This window comes from Gorilla gorilla, chromosome 5, assembly GCF_029281585.2.
Source record: "Gorilla gorilla gorilla isolate KB3781 chromosome 5, NHGRI_mGorGor1-v2.1_pri, whole genome shotgun sequence".
Taxonomy (NCBI): Eukaryota; Metazoa; Chordata; class Mammalia; order Primates; family Hominidae; genus Gorilla; species Gorilla gorilla.
The window spans coordinates 93,339,349-93,358,680 of NC_073229.2; the positions used below are offsets into that span (position 1 = coordinate 93,339,349).

The window sequence follows — 19,332 nt, forward strand, 5'->3', positions numbered from 1 at the left end:
TTTTAAAAAAGAATTCAATAGTTTCAAATGAGTGATATTGGGATTGTTGCAAAATTAATATTAGTTTAGTATATATATGATTATGAACCACTTAGTTTAAGGTGAACAGATTATTTTCCTAGTTTACATTTTAATTGAATCCAGTTTTTCATATTTCTTTATTTCATTTAAAAGTGCTTACATATAGTAATATTTCATGCAGCCACTCCACCCATCTCTATTTTCTCTCTACTACTAATATTTGAGTTCCCAACTTGCACATAGTACACTAAGGAAGTTAAAAAAGAAACATGGCTCTAATACTGAGGACTCCCATTTTCAAAATATTCAAAAGAATATCGTTTCACTCAAATAGTTGTCTATATAAATGTCCAGTGAACCCTTATTTTTGCATTTTGTATGTAAGCAATGATGAATCATAATTTTGAAGTATGATTAACTCAAGAGTTAAAATTTCTGTTTTTTGAAACTAAAGACTCTGATATCAAAATCACATATTCCTGGCCCCATTCCAGAACTAATGAAGCAGAATTTTTAGTGAATTAAGCTTAACCCTTAATTGATATCTCAGTTTGATGTCTCAACAGTTATTTTTAAGCACTCTCCTTCCATTTTGGGGTAGCCTTGCAGGCAGGTGCTCAGATTTTTAACTTAGAAAGCAAGCTGACCCATGATCCCATGCCAAAAGCATGACTCAGTCAGGTATAGCTAAGCCACACCATAATTATAATTTCAAAAGTAAAGAAAGGAAAAAAAGGTGTAAAATATAAATAGCTGCCTGTGTTAGTTTGGTATTATTTTACATAATTTTTTTGAATCTCTCTCTCTTTTTTTTTTTTTTTTTTGGCAGAGTCTCACTTTGTCACTCAGGGGCTGGTATGCAGAGGCATGACCTCAGCTTACTGCACCCTTGACCTCCCGGATTCAAACGATCTTTCTGCATTAACCTCAAAAGTAGTTGGGAGTACAGGCAGGCACCACCATGCCCAGCTAATTTTTGTATTTTTAGTAGAGTCAGGATTTCACTATGTTGCCCAGGCTGGTCTCGAACTCCTTGCCTCAAGTAATCTGTCCACCGCAGCCTCCCAAAGTGTTAGGATTACAGGTGTGAGCCATTGCACTTGGCCTTTTCTTTTGAATCTCAAAAGAATTTTTTTTTTTCAGATTGCAGAAGTAATATAGTTACACTGGAAAAATGGAGAAGTATAAAAAAATAACAGAGCAAACAATAATACCTATAATTTGTCACCCTGAGATAATTACTCTTAATTATTTTTTCAATATATATTTCGTGTTTTTTCATGTGTATTTTTCTAAATGTATCATATTTGAGATTAATCATTTTTAAAAGGTTTGTGAAGTAAAAGCCATTAGAGTCAGGAAGTGAGCTAGTTGATATTAAATTGGTGAGATCTTGGATGCACTATGTTATAAATTTTACAATGGTCCGGTCAAATCTCTGGAGTGGCTTTTTGTCCAGATCACTTGAAAACTAGTGTAGAAAGTAACATATGTTTAAATGTGCTCTATTTTAGTTAAATAATTGTGCTTTTTCAAGGTTGTGCATCTCAACTGTTGCAAATTATATTAGGCGAAAAATTGGTTCCTAGCCCAGATAAACAGTTTTTTTGAGGAAAAAATATACAAACAGAATGAATTATTTTATGGCTTTTAGATTAACAAATGATCAATGTTCGAGGCATTTTAAAGTATTTTGAAAAGAAATGAAAGAAAAAATAATTTAGGATCTTCCCCTACCTACACCCAAGAACAACCTTGGAAATCTTTCTTAATCTAGTTACATACAGAACTAAAATGTATTTTGTTGTTTTATTAAACACATCACATATAATTGATCCATGAACTAATGTATATAGCAGTACTCTTCTTCAGTTTTATTCAAATTTCCATTTCTATTCCATCAAATTGTCTGTTTTTTAAAATGTCTGCCGTTTTTTAATGGCTGAAGCAAATGTTTTGAAATTTTCTGAGAAAAAATACTTAAAATTACATAAATTAAACTTTATTCTTGGATTTTCTTCCATCTCATTGAGAGCAATAATGATTTTCCCCTTGCAATTTCAATAGAAGATACTTTCTGTCTTTCCTTCCTTTTAATATTAACACTCTCATCATTATTCTGAGTCAAATTATAAGATTATTTTCTCATCATCACTACATCCTGTCATGATCTCTGTCTCCTGGACTGTTTTGATCTGCATTGTAACCTGTTGGGAGATTGATCTCCGCCTCAAATTAAAAGCATACTTGACAAAAATATAATTTTTTGTGCTATCTGACTTGCATTCAGTCTTTTGACTTTTGTTGATAAACTCTTTGATATCGCAAGGTTTCTTTTTTTAACTTCTAGCAATCTAATTTATATCTGATGCCTCTGCTAAAATTATTCTTCCTAAGGCTCTTAATGGCTCAATGGCCTCCTCCATGCCCACCATGACCATCTCAAGCTTCATTATTTTTATTTTCTTATTTGACCTTTGATCAATCACTTTTTAGTGAAATTCTCTCCACTTATTTTCTGTGAGATATTAATTCCTAGTTTTCTTTCACCATTTCTGAGTACTCTTCCTGTATGTTCCTAACTTTGGCTGTGCTCTCTCACTGTGTCTAGTCCTCACTGAGAGAACAGGGTAAAGGGAATCTGCTTTGGAGTCATACTTGAGCTCATTTCCTGGCACAACCCTTTGCCGGGTAGATGTCCTTAGGAAAGTCACAACCTGTGGGCTCCATTTATTTATTTTAAACATAAAATAACACCACCAAAGATAGGCAGTCCAGGACTTGCATGGCTATATTACAGAAATTGAGATATCCAGGCAACTTTTGCCTCCAGGCTGTTTCATCTGTAAGGTCCTCAAGATCCTGGATGGATCCGGGAGCTTAATTTATCTCCATTTTCCTATAGAGGAAATAACAATAATATTTACCTTGGTATTTAGTGTAAGAAATTTTTTGAAGTGTGTTATTCACCAGAACACCTAACACTGACTGGACCCTGAATAAATGTTAGCTATTTTCACTAGTGTGATGATGATTTGCCTGTTGACTAATTAATGATGGCAGGTAGCATATTTTAACCTTTAATTATTAATAAATCATGCTGTAAGGATACTTATACATATTTATAACCCAGTAGATTGGCTTCCTTAATGTTATTTCTTACCATACTCCTTTCTACTCTCACTATTTCCAATTTAAAACAACAACAAAAAAAGATGTTACTGGCAATAAAACTGGTGCTACCATTCTTGTAAATAATGTTCATGACCTCAAGAGTGACATATTCTTGGTTTTAATGTGTATTTTATGACACAACAGCAGTGACACTACACCTGTGAGATAATTTCCAGTGAAGCTCTCGAGCTCTGAAAAGTGGCCAAGTAGAAATCTAATATGTCTACACAATAACCTAGCACAGCACCTGCATCATATTTAATGATGAATAAATATTTGTTGAATAAATGAATGAATGAATGATGTAGGAAACTCCAACTACATCAAATCAAAATCTTTAACAGGTATTCATTCAACCAATATTTATTAAGCACCTACTATGTGTCAAGCAGTGTGTTAGAATCAGGTAGTACCAAAGTGAACATAACAATATACCTGTCCTCATGATATGTACATTCTAGTGAGCAAAGATGGGCAAAAATCAAATGGGAAAGTATATAATACATCAGCTGTGATAGGTGCAATGGGCAACAACAGATCAGAGTAAGGGCAAAGGACACTTGGAAAGTGCTTGTATTGTGTATCAGCTATTTTATAACAAGTCACCTCAAATTTTAGTGGCTTAAAACAACAACCATTATTATTTGATTTAAATGTTATGGCGTAGCTATTAGGTTGAGCTCAGCCAGTTAGTTTCATCTGGTATAATTAAAGAGGCTGCCATCTGGAAGCTTAACTTGGGGCTGGATAATTGCGTATAACCTCACTAACATGTCTAGTGGCTGGTGCCAGTCTCTCATCCTCAGTAGGGCTAGCCTGAGCTACCTCACATAATAGCAGCACTTCAAGATGATAAGAGTGGACACCATTAAGACCTCTTGAGGCTTAGGCTAACAAGTCACACATCGTTTCCACTGCCTTCTTTTGATCAATTCAAGTCACCATACATATATCCAGATTCAGAGGAGGAGGTAATAGACTCCGTCTCTTGATGGGAAGTGTTAAATATAATTTGTAGCCATTTTTTACCTACTGCAGATGGGAAGTTACTGATGGATAGTCAGTGATAACATCTCTGATAGGATGACATAAAAGCAGAAGCCTACATAATGTGAGGAAACAGGTAATGTGAATATTTTTGAAGAGTGCATTCTGGGCCAAGGGAATAGCTAGCACAAAATGCCAAGAAAGGCCAATAAGGAGCTCAGAGCAGTTGGAAGTGGTGGGCGAATATATGTGTGTTAGGAGATGAATGTGGGAAGCCAATGAGAGACCAGATAGTATAATTCCTTGTAGACCATTATAAGGACCATTATAAGTAGACCTTTGTCTTTTACTCTGAGTGAGATCAGAAAAACCATTGATAGTTTTCAAAGGAGTGACATGATTTTTAGTGGAGTTTACATATTCGTCGGCAGGATCTCTCTGGATTTTTACTGAAGTTAAACTTGAGGGTAAATGGCAAGAAACACAATGAAGAGATTATCCCAGGCAAGAGATGATGGTGGCTTGAAATAGAAGGGTAGGACTGACAACATTTTCTGGGATAATTTGTAGAACTAATTAGGCAGAAAACATATTATTAGATTGTGTATAGTCATCTGTCAGCTTCTCTAAGAAACTAACTACATTTTGTTCATGTGTCTTCTACTTCATCTGGTATTTGAAAAGCACCCACTAAATACATATTGACTGGTTAGTAAAGATTCAAGCCTCGCTGTTGAATTGAACATAATCACCACAGGATGCTGAAATCCTACAGAGTTCATCATTAAATGATGTTTGAAGACTGTAGCAAGTAGAAGACCCTATTAAGAGCTATTGATACTCTTCAGATTACATGTCTGCTATATGCTAAAGGACTGCAAATGAATTACAACAAAAACAATCTGTCTAGATCAAACTCAGTATTAAAAGTTATCCATTAAAAGGTAAAAGATCATTACATGGGCCGGGTGTGGTGGCTCACACCTGTAATCCCAGCACTTTGGGAGGCCAAGGCAGGTGGATCACTTGAGGTCAGGAGTTTGATACCAGGCTGGACAACATGGTGAAACCCTGTCTCTACTAAAAATACAAAAAATGAGCCAGGTGCAGTGGCATGTGCCTGTAATCCCAGCTACTCGGGAGGCTGAGGCAGGAGAATTGCTTGAACCCAGGAGGCGGAGGTTGCAGTGAGTCGAGATTGCACCACTGCATTCCAGCCTGGACAACAGAGCAAGACTCCATCTCAAAGAAAAAAGAAAAAATCATTACATGAGCTGAACATTTATTATTAAGACTAGTAAGTGAGAAACAGTGTCAGGGATTCAAAGTCGACATAATATAGTTCTCAAAAGCACTAGTATTCTCATATGGCATGTAGAGTGTTAATTTTATAAATGAAAGAAAGCAAGGTGAATGTATCAACTAATATTATGATGTTGAATGGAAAGCATTAACAGGTATAGAGGAGCATGGGGGAAGATCTAAGTTTAGAGAATTCCTGGAACTAGCTAATTTTTAGATAACAAATTAGAACCTTGTTGTTATGGTATGAAGGAACTGCTGTTAACCCCAGGCCCAACATAGTGGATGACAACTGCCCTTTCTGGTGATGGGAAAGTACCTGCTTCTAAATCTTATCCAAGTGAATGAAGTGCATATATATGTTTTATGTTGGTGTTACTCTTTTTATCATAAAATATGTGTTTATAATATTAGATCTTTAAATCTTCTTATAATTTCATAGGACATGTTCAGTACATTCTGTTTTAAAACAGATTACAATGTAAGTTTAGCATTAAAATTCACCTGGAAATGAAAAACCCAGCTTTGCTTCTCACTCTGTGACTTAAAACAAGTTTCTAAATTCACTAAACTTCACTTTCTTTATCTATAAAACTAAGTGTTTGGAAAAGATCAGTGGTTCTCAACCCTGACTGCACACTAAAATCATCTGAAGAACATTTAAAAAATAATATCCCAAGTCCTATCATAGGGTTTAATTTTCAATGCTCTTCAGGTAATTTTAATGTACATTAAGTGTTGAAAATCAATGGGCTAGATGATCACTAAAGTTACTTCTAGTAAAACTTCCTAATTTTATGATTCATTGTATTTTGACATAGTAACAGCTGCTGAAAAAACAATGTTCTCAATATTTGCAATGCCTTTTAAAGTAGAAATTAACGTCGAAGAGTGTTCTTGCTCAAAAATTGAGAACATTTTCACATCTAAACTAAAAATCCTTCTATATTATGAGAATAATTTATACCAAAAGACATATATACATCATCATTTGGGTAAGGCATATGCACCAAAAGTAATACAGATTTACCTAAATTTTAGAAATTAACTATTATTATGATTTGGAAAGCAATTACTTTCTGTCAGTACACATACAATGTGAGGGTAGTGTAGTTAGAAATTCTGAGTAAATTAAAAAAAATGCTGCTATAGCTATTTTGATTTTGAATAAATGTATTCCTAATATCCCAAGAGTTAATAAAATTCCTAAAGTGTATAACTTATTCATAATAAATAATTTACATACTGATTTATTATGAAGAGAATAAACAGTTTTATAGATGACTGAAGTAGAATATCTAGTTTTATTGGTATTTGGAAAGATCAAAAGTATGATTTCTTGAAACAGTTTGAAATGTGTCACTATGAATTTTTGCTATCAGTCTTTTTACTAAATAGCTTTTCATTGGAGTAAGCTGATAACTTTTCTCTTTAATTTTAAATGCCAGAAAATATAAACACATGTTTTAAAACTTCATGAAACCAAAAACTCAACCAAATACTCAGATCCAAAAAGAAACCATGTAGACTCCTAGGAAACCGGGGAAAGGCATTAAGTAAATATTAAGCTAGAAAGTAATAGACTTTGTGTCCTATATTTTCACATCATTCTGTGTTTTTGGATATGTACTTTTGAATACTTGGGACAGGAAGGCTCCTTCTGTTAGCCAGGCTAATATGGAGAAGAAGAAGAGGTACAGATGACAGCTAACAGCTAACATAGGTGAATGTAGGTGCAGTCAACAAAGAATGGGTTGTATGGAATTTCTGCAAACATAGTTACATTTGAAAACCATTTGGGAAACAAATGACTTAATGCCCAGATAGGACCCTATGAAAAGTAAATATGCTATTTTCAGTATGATGTACATGCCTGCATCATCATTCTGTTTTTGCTTCTGATATCATCAGTTATTCTTAAATCTTTAATTTTCATGTATATTTCACTGTTTTTGTTTACCCTATTGATAACAAACTAGACTCCATAATTAAGAATAATGCACAGATATACATTTATTATATCATGCAAAACTGTGACATTGGAAGAATAATGTGACTGCTGGAATACTTCACATGTTCAGAAATCTTGCTCTGTGTAGAATGGAGAAGTTGTTTTGCTTCACATTTGCTCTGCCACATATCAATTTGCTTTACAAGGCCTCCCTGAAATCAATCAGACATGTGTACCATGCTTTCAAAGAATTTTTTACAGTAGGAATAAGCTATGAAAAGTTTGAAAATACAGACTACACATACTATAGAGTTTGTAATAATAGTTATATGTATGCTAGTGAGTTAAAAAAAACTCTCATGAGTTTTATATGATTTAAAAGTACCAAGAGGTTTAATGAAACAATATAAATTTTATCATCAGAATGATATCACACATCTTACTTATCTCTTGGGAGTGATGAAATGCAGAACTTGGTGGTTACCCACCCCCCTCCTCACCTCTCAAGGTTTTCTCTCCATCTTACCTGCTCCAGATTCTGCTCTTCTTGTAGCAGATGCACTATTGTGTTTTATATATCTTCTTTTAAATTTGGTAAAGCACATTAAGCTGTACTCACTCACTCAGATGCTATTGTATGTTAGTTTAATCAGATAAAGTCAATGAGGGGAATATAGTTCTAAAGAATGGTAAGGACAGAGGTGTTGTAGCCTAGAGAAAGTGTGCATGAAAAGGGCCCCAGTGAGATTAGAAGCATTTCATGCTTGGAGTGAGTGAAGGACTAAAACATGAACATCAGCGTTACTTACTTCCCAGTTTTGCCTGGGGCTCGGCCAGGTCAGCAGTGCAATCATTGCACAAAGTAAAGTAAATGGACTCACATTTCTAAACATGTCATATAAAATTTACATGATCTTCAGAATCTAGCAACATGATATTGAATATAGACTTCATATGTAACAGTCAAAGTTTGTTGATGCTAACATCATCTTGAGTAATGAAGTCTGATTACATGGATGTAAGTATATAACTTTGTCTCATAAGAGATTTTATTTACATAAAGATTTTTCTTGTTAAGATATTGAATTGATTTATTGGGCATAGCTGCATAATTGAAAAGTATAAGTACTGGACTCCACTTGAAAGCATATGTACTGCATTAAAGTAAAGCTGCCATCCAGTATGAATAATGCAGACGTTATGTTTTAAAGCATGTCAGATTCTCTTAAGTGTATCTTTCTTCTTTAAATTTTGATCAGCTGAGATAAATGCTTTTCATTTGGCCTTAACTGTTTGTCACAGGAAGATAAGAGACAGAGAGCTAATGAAGTAAATTGACGTGCTGCTACAGTTAGGGAGAATTGGAGTTTAATACTGTTGCAGTTGATAATATAACTGCTTTTTTAAAAAATTGGCATGGTTGCATGACATTATGAGAAAGAAAAGAGACCTAACACATTCAAAAATGGCCAATACTTAGAAGTATTGGGGTAAAGTTAGGTAGAATTTTTATCTAACTCTCTTCGAATACAGTGCATTTTCTTCTTCAAAAAAGTTGTAATTAAGAGTATATTAAGTCATAAATATTAATGATATCAAATCATGAATATTAAAAATATATTGCTGGTAGATACCAAAAAAGGAGAGTGTGAATTATATTCTGTAGCTCAACTTGGAAGTTCAACTGTCACAAAGAAACCTGTCTCATTGAAATCTCTCTGAAATTGCATGCATATTTAACCCAATAGCTTCAGGCATTCAGAGGTGGAGGAAGCAAAATCAAAAGCACCATATCAAAATTAACATCAAGCCATGTGTTTTTCTCTTAGAGTTTTGAAGTAATTTTTAACACAGATAGTAACTTGGTTTGAAATTTAAACACAAACACGTACAGGTTTGCTAGCTGGAGAATTTCCATGCCTGGGGGAGGGGAGGTGACAATTGGTGCATTCAGTACAGAACACGTGTAATGATAATAAAGTTGATTGGTTGAGCTCTATAGCATTTTTTTTTCTTTTTCTCTCTTCCTGTAGTGTAGTTCTGCTGGGGGTGGAAGGGTTCTCCCCCATCCCCCCCACCACGAGCAAGACGTAGGTTGATACCATTTTTATTGTTCTGCTGGGGTGGGAAATAAACCATATGCTTTAGCATTTTAAATGGCTACACCAAAGAGAAAATTGAACCAGGCTCTCTTCCCCACTCCTACTGGACTTTGGGGTGGGGTTATTCCTCTGAATGTTCTAGCGGACTTGGGGTTAGCTTAATGCTTCTGCCCCAGGGCAAAGAAGCAGTTGAGGGAAAGAAATGTCAAGGACGTCAGAGGCGAGCTGGACTGAGTGAAGTGTGGAGTAGGAAGCTTATGTCTGAAACCCACCCCTCCCCTGGATACCAGGCAAAGGCAATGAGAGTCGGAACCAGCTGATGCCGCTGCTGCTGCTTCCCGTTTCCAGGGTGAAATTTTCACAGCAGCTATTCTAAAAGGAGGAAAAATCCCTAACCAGCAGCGGAGAAGATCCTATCACCCAATCCAAGCTATGTAACCTTTTAGTCAGGCTTTTCAAAGAAATCCGCATTTTAAAAGCCAGCATTTATGGTCCAAAATATGGGACGGGAATCAGAGCTGGTAGAAAAATATGAAAAGCCTCTTTACACCCTGAGTGTTTGAAACAATCCGATGAGCATAGGAAGTGGCTGCCAACGCTCTGGCGGCTGCTCGTGCTGCCGCCGCTGCCGCTGCTGTTCCTCGCATAGGGCTGGACAGAGCTAGTCCCGGTTTCAGCACCTCCGGCGCTGGACAGCTCTCTGCACGCCGCACCGCCGCCTGCTTGCTTTTTCCCACTCTCGCTTTGCATTACTGGAGATGCATCTGAATTACATCCTGTTCAACAACAAGTAGATTTTTTTTCCTGTACAGGAATTACAGTAGACGACTCTCTCAATTAAACTGCATTTTCTTCTTTACGGATTTGGCTATCAGGCGTATTTATCCCGATTTCCTCCCCCCTCGCTCCCCGTTGCAGGAACGAGTCTTTGGGAACGTGGTCCACCCAGGGATGTAAAACTGTGCTTACCGATGCATCCCATACGAAATGCTTATGTGATCGTCTCTCTACCTTCGCCATTTTGGCTCAGCAACCTAGAGAAATAGTAAGTAACAAAGGGAAAACACGGCTTTAATGCAAAGGCAGAGATATTGTGGCTAGTGTTTCTCCAGGGAACTGCATTTTAAATGGGGAAATGGAAAATGTTGCAGGGTAGCAAAATTGGGTTCGTCTCCTCCTTAGCTACAGTAGCTTGGTGGAATGAATTCTAGTTGGTATTCTATAACTAAATTCTACTCAATTTTATGTCTTCTAACTTGAAATTTCTGCAGTGTAGTTTCAAGGATAAAGTCCAATCATATTACTAATATGCTGCAAACTTTCAAATAAAAATAATTGTCAACTTAACCTTTATTTTAAAGCTGGAAAGATGTTCTGGGGAATTTTAGAGGGTATTGTTAGTAGTAGAATGAAGACCCCAGACACTATAGTGAAACACATTGCATATCTGCATTGGATATTTTCAGTACAGGTTTTCTGGAAGTATCCTTGGATGTAAACATACATAAATAAATAAATAAATAAATAAATAAATAAATAAATAAATATGTTAATCAAATGAAGTTTTTATGAAAGCGTGGCTGTCAGGAACTGTAAAATTATTCCTTAATAGTATATAGTTTTTCAAAAATAGTTTCTGAAAGAGACAGCTGTACATAACTGTCTGAAAGAAAAATAATATTCTCAATTGTATTTTGAGGAAATATAACTCAGAATGAATGCTGAACAATTATTATTCAGGTAAATGTGATATTCTGCCTACATTTGGCCTAAATAAGCATCACTCTTCTTACTAATTTTGATGACAAGAAACTAATACAATTTGATGTGCATATTTGAGGTTTTAGAACATGCTTAAAGTGTATTCCTTCAAACTCCCAATGTTAACAATGTGAAAACCAACAAATTTAATTAATTAATGTCATGTAAGTGTCCAAGGAAAGAAACCTTCCAGATCAGTGAATGCATGTAATCTTTACATATGTTTTAAAAGATAGAAAGCTTATTTTTCAAGGTCATGCATTTAGGGACTGATACTGGCATTGTCATAATTATCTCCACATATTTTGTTCATTGAAAAAAAATCACAAAATATAATTGAAGGTTTTAAACTTGACGTTTGATTTTCTTCTATATCCTCAGAAGCCAAGCAAGTACAATTAAATGTGAGAATACTTGACTTAGAATAAAGTTGTCAAAAAGTCAGAAAGTTTGAAAAATCTTCAATATCTATATACCAGATATAGGTAACATAATGAGTTGTAAATAGTAGCATCTAGATAAATTTTACCAAGAATCATATTGTGAAATGACTAACCTGCAGTTAGTTAAAGAAAAATGAATGATGCTTCAAATTTTAGGTAGAGAAAATTTAACATGTGAATGTTGACCAAGTTGTAGTTTTAGGTCTTGATTTTCAAGTTATAAGGATGTAATATTCCATAATCCACCATTTAAAACTCTAATGACTTTATTACTTCACAGTGGGAGAGAGGGGGAAGCTGGAATTAGTATTTTTAGAGGTTGAGAATGCAAGAACAGAGTGGATTCATGGGTAACTATCTGGTAACTATAACAACTATATAGGCTATTTTTGAGTGATAGGTTAGCTTTGCTGAGTCTAGAAGTTATTTTAATTTATTAAAAACCAATTTGTTTCTTTTTTGTTTTGTTTAATTCACAGATCATGGAATCCTCTGGCACACCTTCAGTTACCCTAATAGTAGGCAGTGGTCTTTCTTGCTTGGCCTTGATTACCCTAGCAGTTGTCTATGCAGCATTATGGAGGTAAGTAATCAGTTGATAGACCTGAAATGCAATGCTTAGTTGTTCATAGTTAAATCAAGGAATGTGATAATTATCATTTGTCTCCTGTCTTCTTAATTTACTGAAAGCAGTATTTTTACAACAGAGTTATATTTGGTGTGATTGAGCTATAATGAATGAATTATGTTTACCTAATTTTCCTGTATATTTGCCTGAGTTAAGAAAATAAACAGTACACACATAAACTTTTATTCTCATTTCAAATGTTAGTAGCCTTCAACAAGTTGCTTACCCCAAGCATAGTACTCTTACACCACAAGTTCAATCTATATGTGGTTTCTACTTATCCCAATTGCTATGGAGGCTGTGAGTCTAACTGGTACAGTCAAATTAATTTATCTGTTATAAAAATATGATCTCAAGTACTTAAGTTTCAAACACATGCTTTCAGTATGTCCCAGACAACTAGTGAACTCTTCTATGATATTAAAGCACTAACATAATACCAATATATTCCAGAAAATGCCTGTTGGTTGAGTGTGTCCAAGAAGTCAGACTTTGACAAATTGATTAAAAGAAGTCATAAAAATACATAAACAAGGGAAAATTACTGAAAAATTTTTTTCTACAATAGTTGAAATCACATCTACTGATATATGAAAGCCTAGTATTTTTTAAGACTTGTTTTTGATTGTGTTACTAAGAATTAGACCTGTGAAGTTTATCGTCTACTCACATATTGATAAAATATATAGACATATGGCCAAAGTACTGGATTTTTCTAGTGGATTTTTAAATTTTTAAATGTTAAACATTTTTATATCCACTTTTATTATTGAAAAATAATCTAAATATTTTTAACTATATTAGTATATAGAAAATTACCTAATATCTTCAGAATGTTTGTAATATTAGAATTGCAAAAGTAGATGTTTCTGCCTCAGAATTCTTAATCTTTATTCACTTAAGATAAAAAACATTCAGTTGAAAAATGAATTACAATTTTATTTGAAAAGACCACTTTACTTTGTTCTTTTAAGAAAATGTATTGTTCTTCATTATAATTTTTACTCTTTTGAGAGCAAGAATTGTCACAGATATTTAAATTGTCAAAGTTATGAAGAGTTTTTATGCTTCATACAAAAGAAAAAATTATGTATCTCTTGACCCATTAGCACTGGTACATGACAGAAATCCTTCCTTCCGGTGAAGGAATTATCTAGTAGTGAGAAACACTAACAAAGTGGGACAATCTGATAAAATATGTCCAGCTCTAGGAAATGAAATAAATGCTTAGTTTAAACATGACATAGTAGGCAGCAGAATCTTGGGTTCAGGGCTCACTCAAGCAGACATTGTCTCAGTAATGCAAAAGCAAGAAGGATAAACATTTGAAAAGTAGACAACTTCCTCTACCACAATTGTTTAAATAACAGTTGTTCAAAAATTAGGCAGCATTTAAAGACTAGGAATTTGGTAATCACAATAGTAACATAATTCATGCTCACTGAAGTATTTAAAACTAAATTCCTTTTATCAGCATTTAGGGTTCAGGCACCAATTCCACCTTCTCTTTATCCCTCAATACGTATCACTAACACTAGCATATACATTGTCAGGATAGGTGATGTGTACATTTAATCAAGGAAACATACAATTAATTAGTCCATAATAAAGTTTTCTTTAATGCAGAAAGTTCAAGAAAGTCACTACTACAATAGTTTTCTAAGAATTACCAAAACAATTCAAAGGATCTGTTAACACTTGAGATGAACTTGAGAATTACAGAAGAGAGTACCAAGAAAACAACACAAATCTAAATCCCTAAAAGTTAGTGGTCATCAACTCATTCTCTACAAATAGAATTGAAATAATATTAGTAGTTTGAAAGAAGTGACAAGACTCCATGAATTATTAAGTGAATCCTGATAACATGATGAATTAAATGCAGTATATAAGCGCCTACAGAAACACCAATAGAAACTTTGAGAACTGAAATTTAAAGCCCCACACAATTGTGAAGTATTATTCTTGCTTACTAGAAGGATGCCATTATACATGTAGGGTATATATTGTGTACTGTATAATATTACTGTATGCTAATAAGCATGTTAGGTTCCTACCACCTTTTATTCTAAGTAAAAAGTTTAGAAATTTTGATTTCTAATGAGTTGTAATGTGTACAAGCATCTCAAGTATTTTATACATAATAGGCTGTTTTTACATTTGGTGGTGTTGCATGTAGTTCATCAGAAATGTTCACCAAAAATTTAATACATTAGGTTATATTCTCTTCACCTATAGATAAGTTTGGCAGAGTTACATTTTTACATGAAAAAATAATGAAGCATGTCCTTGTCATCACTGTATTAACATAAAGCATTCTTAAATTTTGTTTAAAAAATCTAACATGGTAAAGAAATTTGTGAAAATTGAGACATTTCATAGCAATTATGAAGGCAACAATAGGGCTCAGTTTTGATAAAAATAGAAACATATAAAAACTTCAGCCTAGTCAATTCTGGATATTTCATTATCATCCTTTTGTCTATTTACAGAACAAAAAGTTTCACTAAAACCCTTTTCATAATGTCATCTGTGTGTTTGTGCTTCCATGGAAGCCATTAACATCAAACAAAGGGTTAATTTTATGAAGCCCCTTAACTTTTTATATTATATTCCCCACCCACAAAAAAGAGACAATTAATAGTTGACGATGTCTTCAGCATCTCAGTGTGTGGTTTTTTATATTGTTTGCCACTGATGATACAGGAACAAGGTTCAGCAACCCTGAGGCCATTTTGTGTTAAGATTTGATCTAAGTTAGTCCCATTTGAGTTTGTTTTGTGACCAAAGGGAATTTCTTTTTATATTACAAAAACTCCTTTGTGTATTTTATTGTTATTCTTACTTTTGTGTTCTTTTTGGAAATGTGTGATAAAACGTGGGGGTTCTACCTTGATAGTCCTCAAAGACAGGGAGAGAGAGAGACAGACAGACAGAGAGAAGTTTGACAGATTTTTACCTCCCAGAGTGCCTCCGGATCATTGGCACTCGTGTCTAATGCTGCATAGAAAAGCTCATGCCTGCTGTGGAATGTGATTCCAAGTTATAATACAAACTGAATGGGCCTAAACACACAGCAAATACAACAGTGTCTTTTTGTTACTGTCACTCAGTGATTTACCACAGAATGCAGTGAAGCAAAATAGCTGTTACTCTTTCAGGGTAAACAGCTGGTAGAACATTTGATTCTGAGCAGTTTTCTCTATGGCTTACATTCTTGGTGCACTTTACAACTATATAACACACTGTATATAAACACTTCTTCATAAGGGTAAAATATGGCAGATGTCAAGTGATTTTCCAGCCTAATAGTGAATTATCATTTGTGGATTGGATTTATTTTTAGAAATAAAAATTCATTTTTTTGAACAATTATTCAGGAAAAATATAAAGAGTAACAGCCTAATTACATTCAAATGCTTGAGTGGATAAAAGTGTTCACAGTTTCATGAAAGTAATGGTATCCTTCTAGTAAATAACAATAATACTTCACAATTTGTGTGAGTTTTTTCTTTTTGGTTCTCAAAGTTTATATTGGTTGATTCATATGATAATGCTAAACATACATACACACATACACACACACGTATATAAAGGTATTATACTAATTGTTATATTTCCAAGAAGCTTTATATGTTTAGTTAAAAAAAAGTGTATCATGACCACAGATGGGCAACTTAGGCTCTATCAGAAATGCCATACTGTCCCACCAATGTCTAAGAAAAAAAAATTCTAAAGGACTCTTGCACATGCCATACCACTGTAAAATTGGGTCTCTAAAAGTAATTTTTTATTTTAGAAACTATTTTTATATTTTTTATTTTTGTAAATATTCCTGTGCTACAGTACTTATTTTTCCAGATGAATGCCATCAGTTTGCACAATATATAATTCTTCATCTTTCTGTTGGATTTTAAAGTTGGGTAACTTTTCTCTCTCTGGCTAGGTACATACGCTCTGAGAGATCCATAATACTAATTAACTTCTGCCTGTCTATCATCTCATCCAATATCCTCATACTGGTTGGACAGACTCAGACACATAATAAGGTATGACTGGTAATTATTCTGATTCTTTTTTTGTGTTTATATTTTGGCATATTGTTAGTTATTGATAATCTAAACATTCATTCTAAAATGGAGAACTTCTGACAAAATTATATTTTAAAGCAAAATTTTGTTATTGGTTTCTGAATAAAAACATTGTCTATTCCAGTTCAGAATGTATACCTTTGGCTTAATTCCCTGTGGGTTGAGAGGTTGTTCATAAGAGTAAAAATGTATGTTTATTAAACATTATATCAAAGCTCTATGAGTTCAAAGCCTTGGGACATCAAAAGCACATATTTTGATTCATTAGTCTAATTGTAAGAAGATCTAATTGTAATAGGATATAAGGCTTTTGTTTTGGTCTAATTTATTAACATATTGATTCATAAAAGGTAACTATAAATTGCTTACAAGTATAACATCTCTCTTGAAAATCCACCTGAAAAATATCCATAGGCAATAATTGAAGAGAGTGTTAGATGAAAGTACTTTAGATTTTATGCCTTTCAAAATTTTTGCTTCACCTAAAGGTATTTTGATACTTAGCAGAATGTAAAAGTATATTTTCTGTTTATATGAATGAACCAATTTATGAGTTGAATGACCATGTTTTTTTCCCCAGAAATGATTGTCTTTACTATTCTGAAATGTATTTTAAGAAACCCATAATAGCAATTTGAAGTTAACTTACCTGCCTCAAAAGGATTCTGTTAAACACCACTTTGATAACTTATTTGTCAATCGATCACATGCCTTCAGGCCTGTTATTTTTCAGCTTTTTAATTTTCAAATACAGAAGCGAATAATTAAAAATTTTCCCATAAGCCATCATTTTAAAATAATCATATACACTTTGATAGGTTCTTTTCATGTATTATATATTCATAGGACATGTATTAATGTCAAGGATAATTGATAGTCTGTTTATTTTGCTAACCTACTTTCCTAAGACTGGTGATTCCCACCAAAAGAGCCCAATTCTAGGTCTGGGTAGGACCTAGGAGGCTGCTTTAAGTGATTCTGATGAATGTTTCTTCTTGGCCCACATTGCCCTAGGCCAGGGGAAGGGCCCAAGGGGTAGGCCACAAATCCTGAAGGAAAAACAAAAATGACAACCCCATCAAGGGCCCTGTAGAAATAAAAATTACTTTCGTGTCTTTGAGTGTTTAATTTTCCTCCATTTATTTCCTGTATCTTTTCTTCTTAAAGAAAGAATCCGAAAGAAAGTAAAGACTATTAAAATATAGTTCAGGTCCATGTTATAAACATTTAATACAAATTTTAAAAGGAAATACAAAGTAAAGAAAAAAGAGAGAGAGAGAATGACTAAAGGTGAGAGGGATGCCGATCAGAATTGGGAGACAAGAAGGTACAAAATGACCAACAGAATAAAAAATGAGGGTAAACATGGATGTAAGTGAAAAGAAAAAGGGAAACAAAAAGGCAATGATAGGAAGGAAGTAGAGATAAAAGGGATGAGATGGGACCGTAAACCTTAAGGAATTATTAAATCACTCATGTCATTCTTTCCTTTTTGCTTGTTCACTTGGGCTGGGCCTCAGATCTCTTAGAAATGTTCATACACTGGTTAATACCTATTCCCAATTTTTTAACTACTTGCCCTTCAACCTCCACCCAGAAAAAGAGAGCTTTCCTCTGAAATAGGAATTATTTATTGGGATCAGGAACCAGAAAAAGTCAAGCTAGAGCCAGCTAGAGCTCAGAGTTTAAGTTTTTTTCACAAAACATTCTTCCTTTTCTGTCATTTTTTACTCTCCAAACACTCTTGAGTTATACCTCCCCTTAGACTATGGAAAACTGCATGATCCACAGTACAAAATATGCTTTTAAATCTGTTTCATGCTGCTTGGCAAAGTTTTTATAAGTTCTGAGCCAAATGGTACTACAGACATTTCTACAAGGTGTACTTCACATCATAGTGGTTATGCTCTAAATCACTGATGTACAATAGAAATGCAATGCAAGACACAAATACAAGCCACATATGTAATTTAAATTATATTAGTAGCCACATTAAAAAAATTTAAAAACCCGATGAAATTAATTTTAATATATAATATTTACCTCAGAATATCCACAATATTACCATTTTAAGACATAATATAAAATATTAATACAATATTTTACAATCTTTTTTAAGTCTTAAGAATCTGGAGTATATTTTATACTTATGATACATCTTAATTTGAACTAGCTACATTTCAAATGTCCAATGGCTACATGCAGCTAGTGTCTACGACGTTGTGTAGGTCTAAATGCCAGCTATATTCAGAAACTAAAATTGTCTCAAAAAACTACATTCTGTCTGCCCAGTTTGACCTTCACAGGTTTTCAATGTCCTCTTTGTTTTGTAATAATGTCTTTTAAGATCTGCAAATATGAATATCAAAGACAAGATAAATTTGGTTTACTTTTCATTTCTTATTTTGAGGAAGGGCTGGTATTGACTTACTACCAAAATAAGAGTTTGATGTAGCTTCTCCCCAAGTAATTAACTACAGAATAGCTTCTATGTAGTTTTGCAACCAAAGTGGTTTTGTATCAGATTGACTAATGCTAATTTTTGCTACTATAGTTATTGATGCATTTGGGGAGGAGTGGGTGGTAAGTGGTAGTATTGATGAAGAAAATAAGAGATTATTAGTTTGTTCTTATGCTATATTAATTTTGCTTTACTAGCTCTTAGTAGATGTTCTTACAAGCCTAGGACAATTCACATTAGAGTGATTAGAAGAGAAAAATACAAAACACTGGAATTTTATTCTTAGTCACTCAAAACAATATCACATTTTCTATGGGAAATAATCTTGTGTTTTATTAGTTGAATTAGATTGACTCTATTTGTATTTATATATGAGAATTTGGTATGTGAAAGGCTACATCTGTTTGACTG

At 33.8% G+C, this 19,332-nt stretch overlaps 1 protein-coding gene across 2 annotated transcripts in view; it reads left to right on the plus strand.

Annotated features, from left to right (window-relative positions):
• The window catches only part of ADGRB3 (adhesion G protein-coupled receptor B3), a 755,063-nt gene that overhangs the window by 585,195 nt on the left and 150,536 nt on the right, over positions 1-19,332 (plus strand). For both annotated transcript variants that reach the window (XM_019029897.4, XM_019029899.3), the window contains 3 exons: positions 10,456-10,582; positions 12,221-12,324; positions 16,316-16,418. In XM_019029897.4, coding sequence (XP_018885442.1) covers positions 10,456-10,582; positions 12,221-12,324; positions 16,316-16,418 — 334 coding nt within the window. The remainder of the gene's footprint in view (positions 1-10,455; positions 10,583-12,220; positions 12,325-16,315; positions 16,419-19,332) is intronic.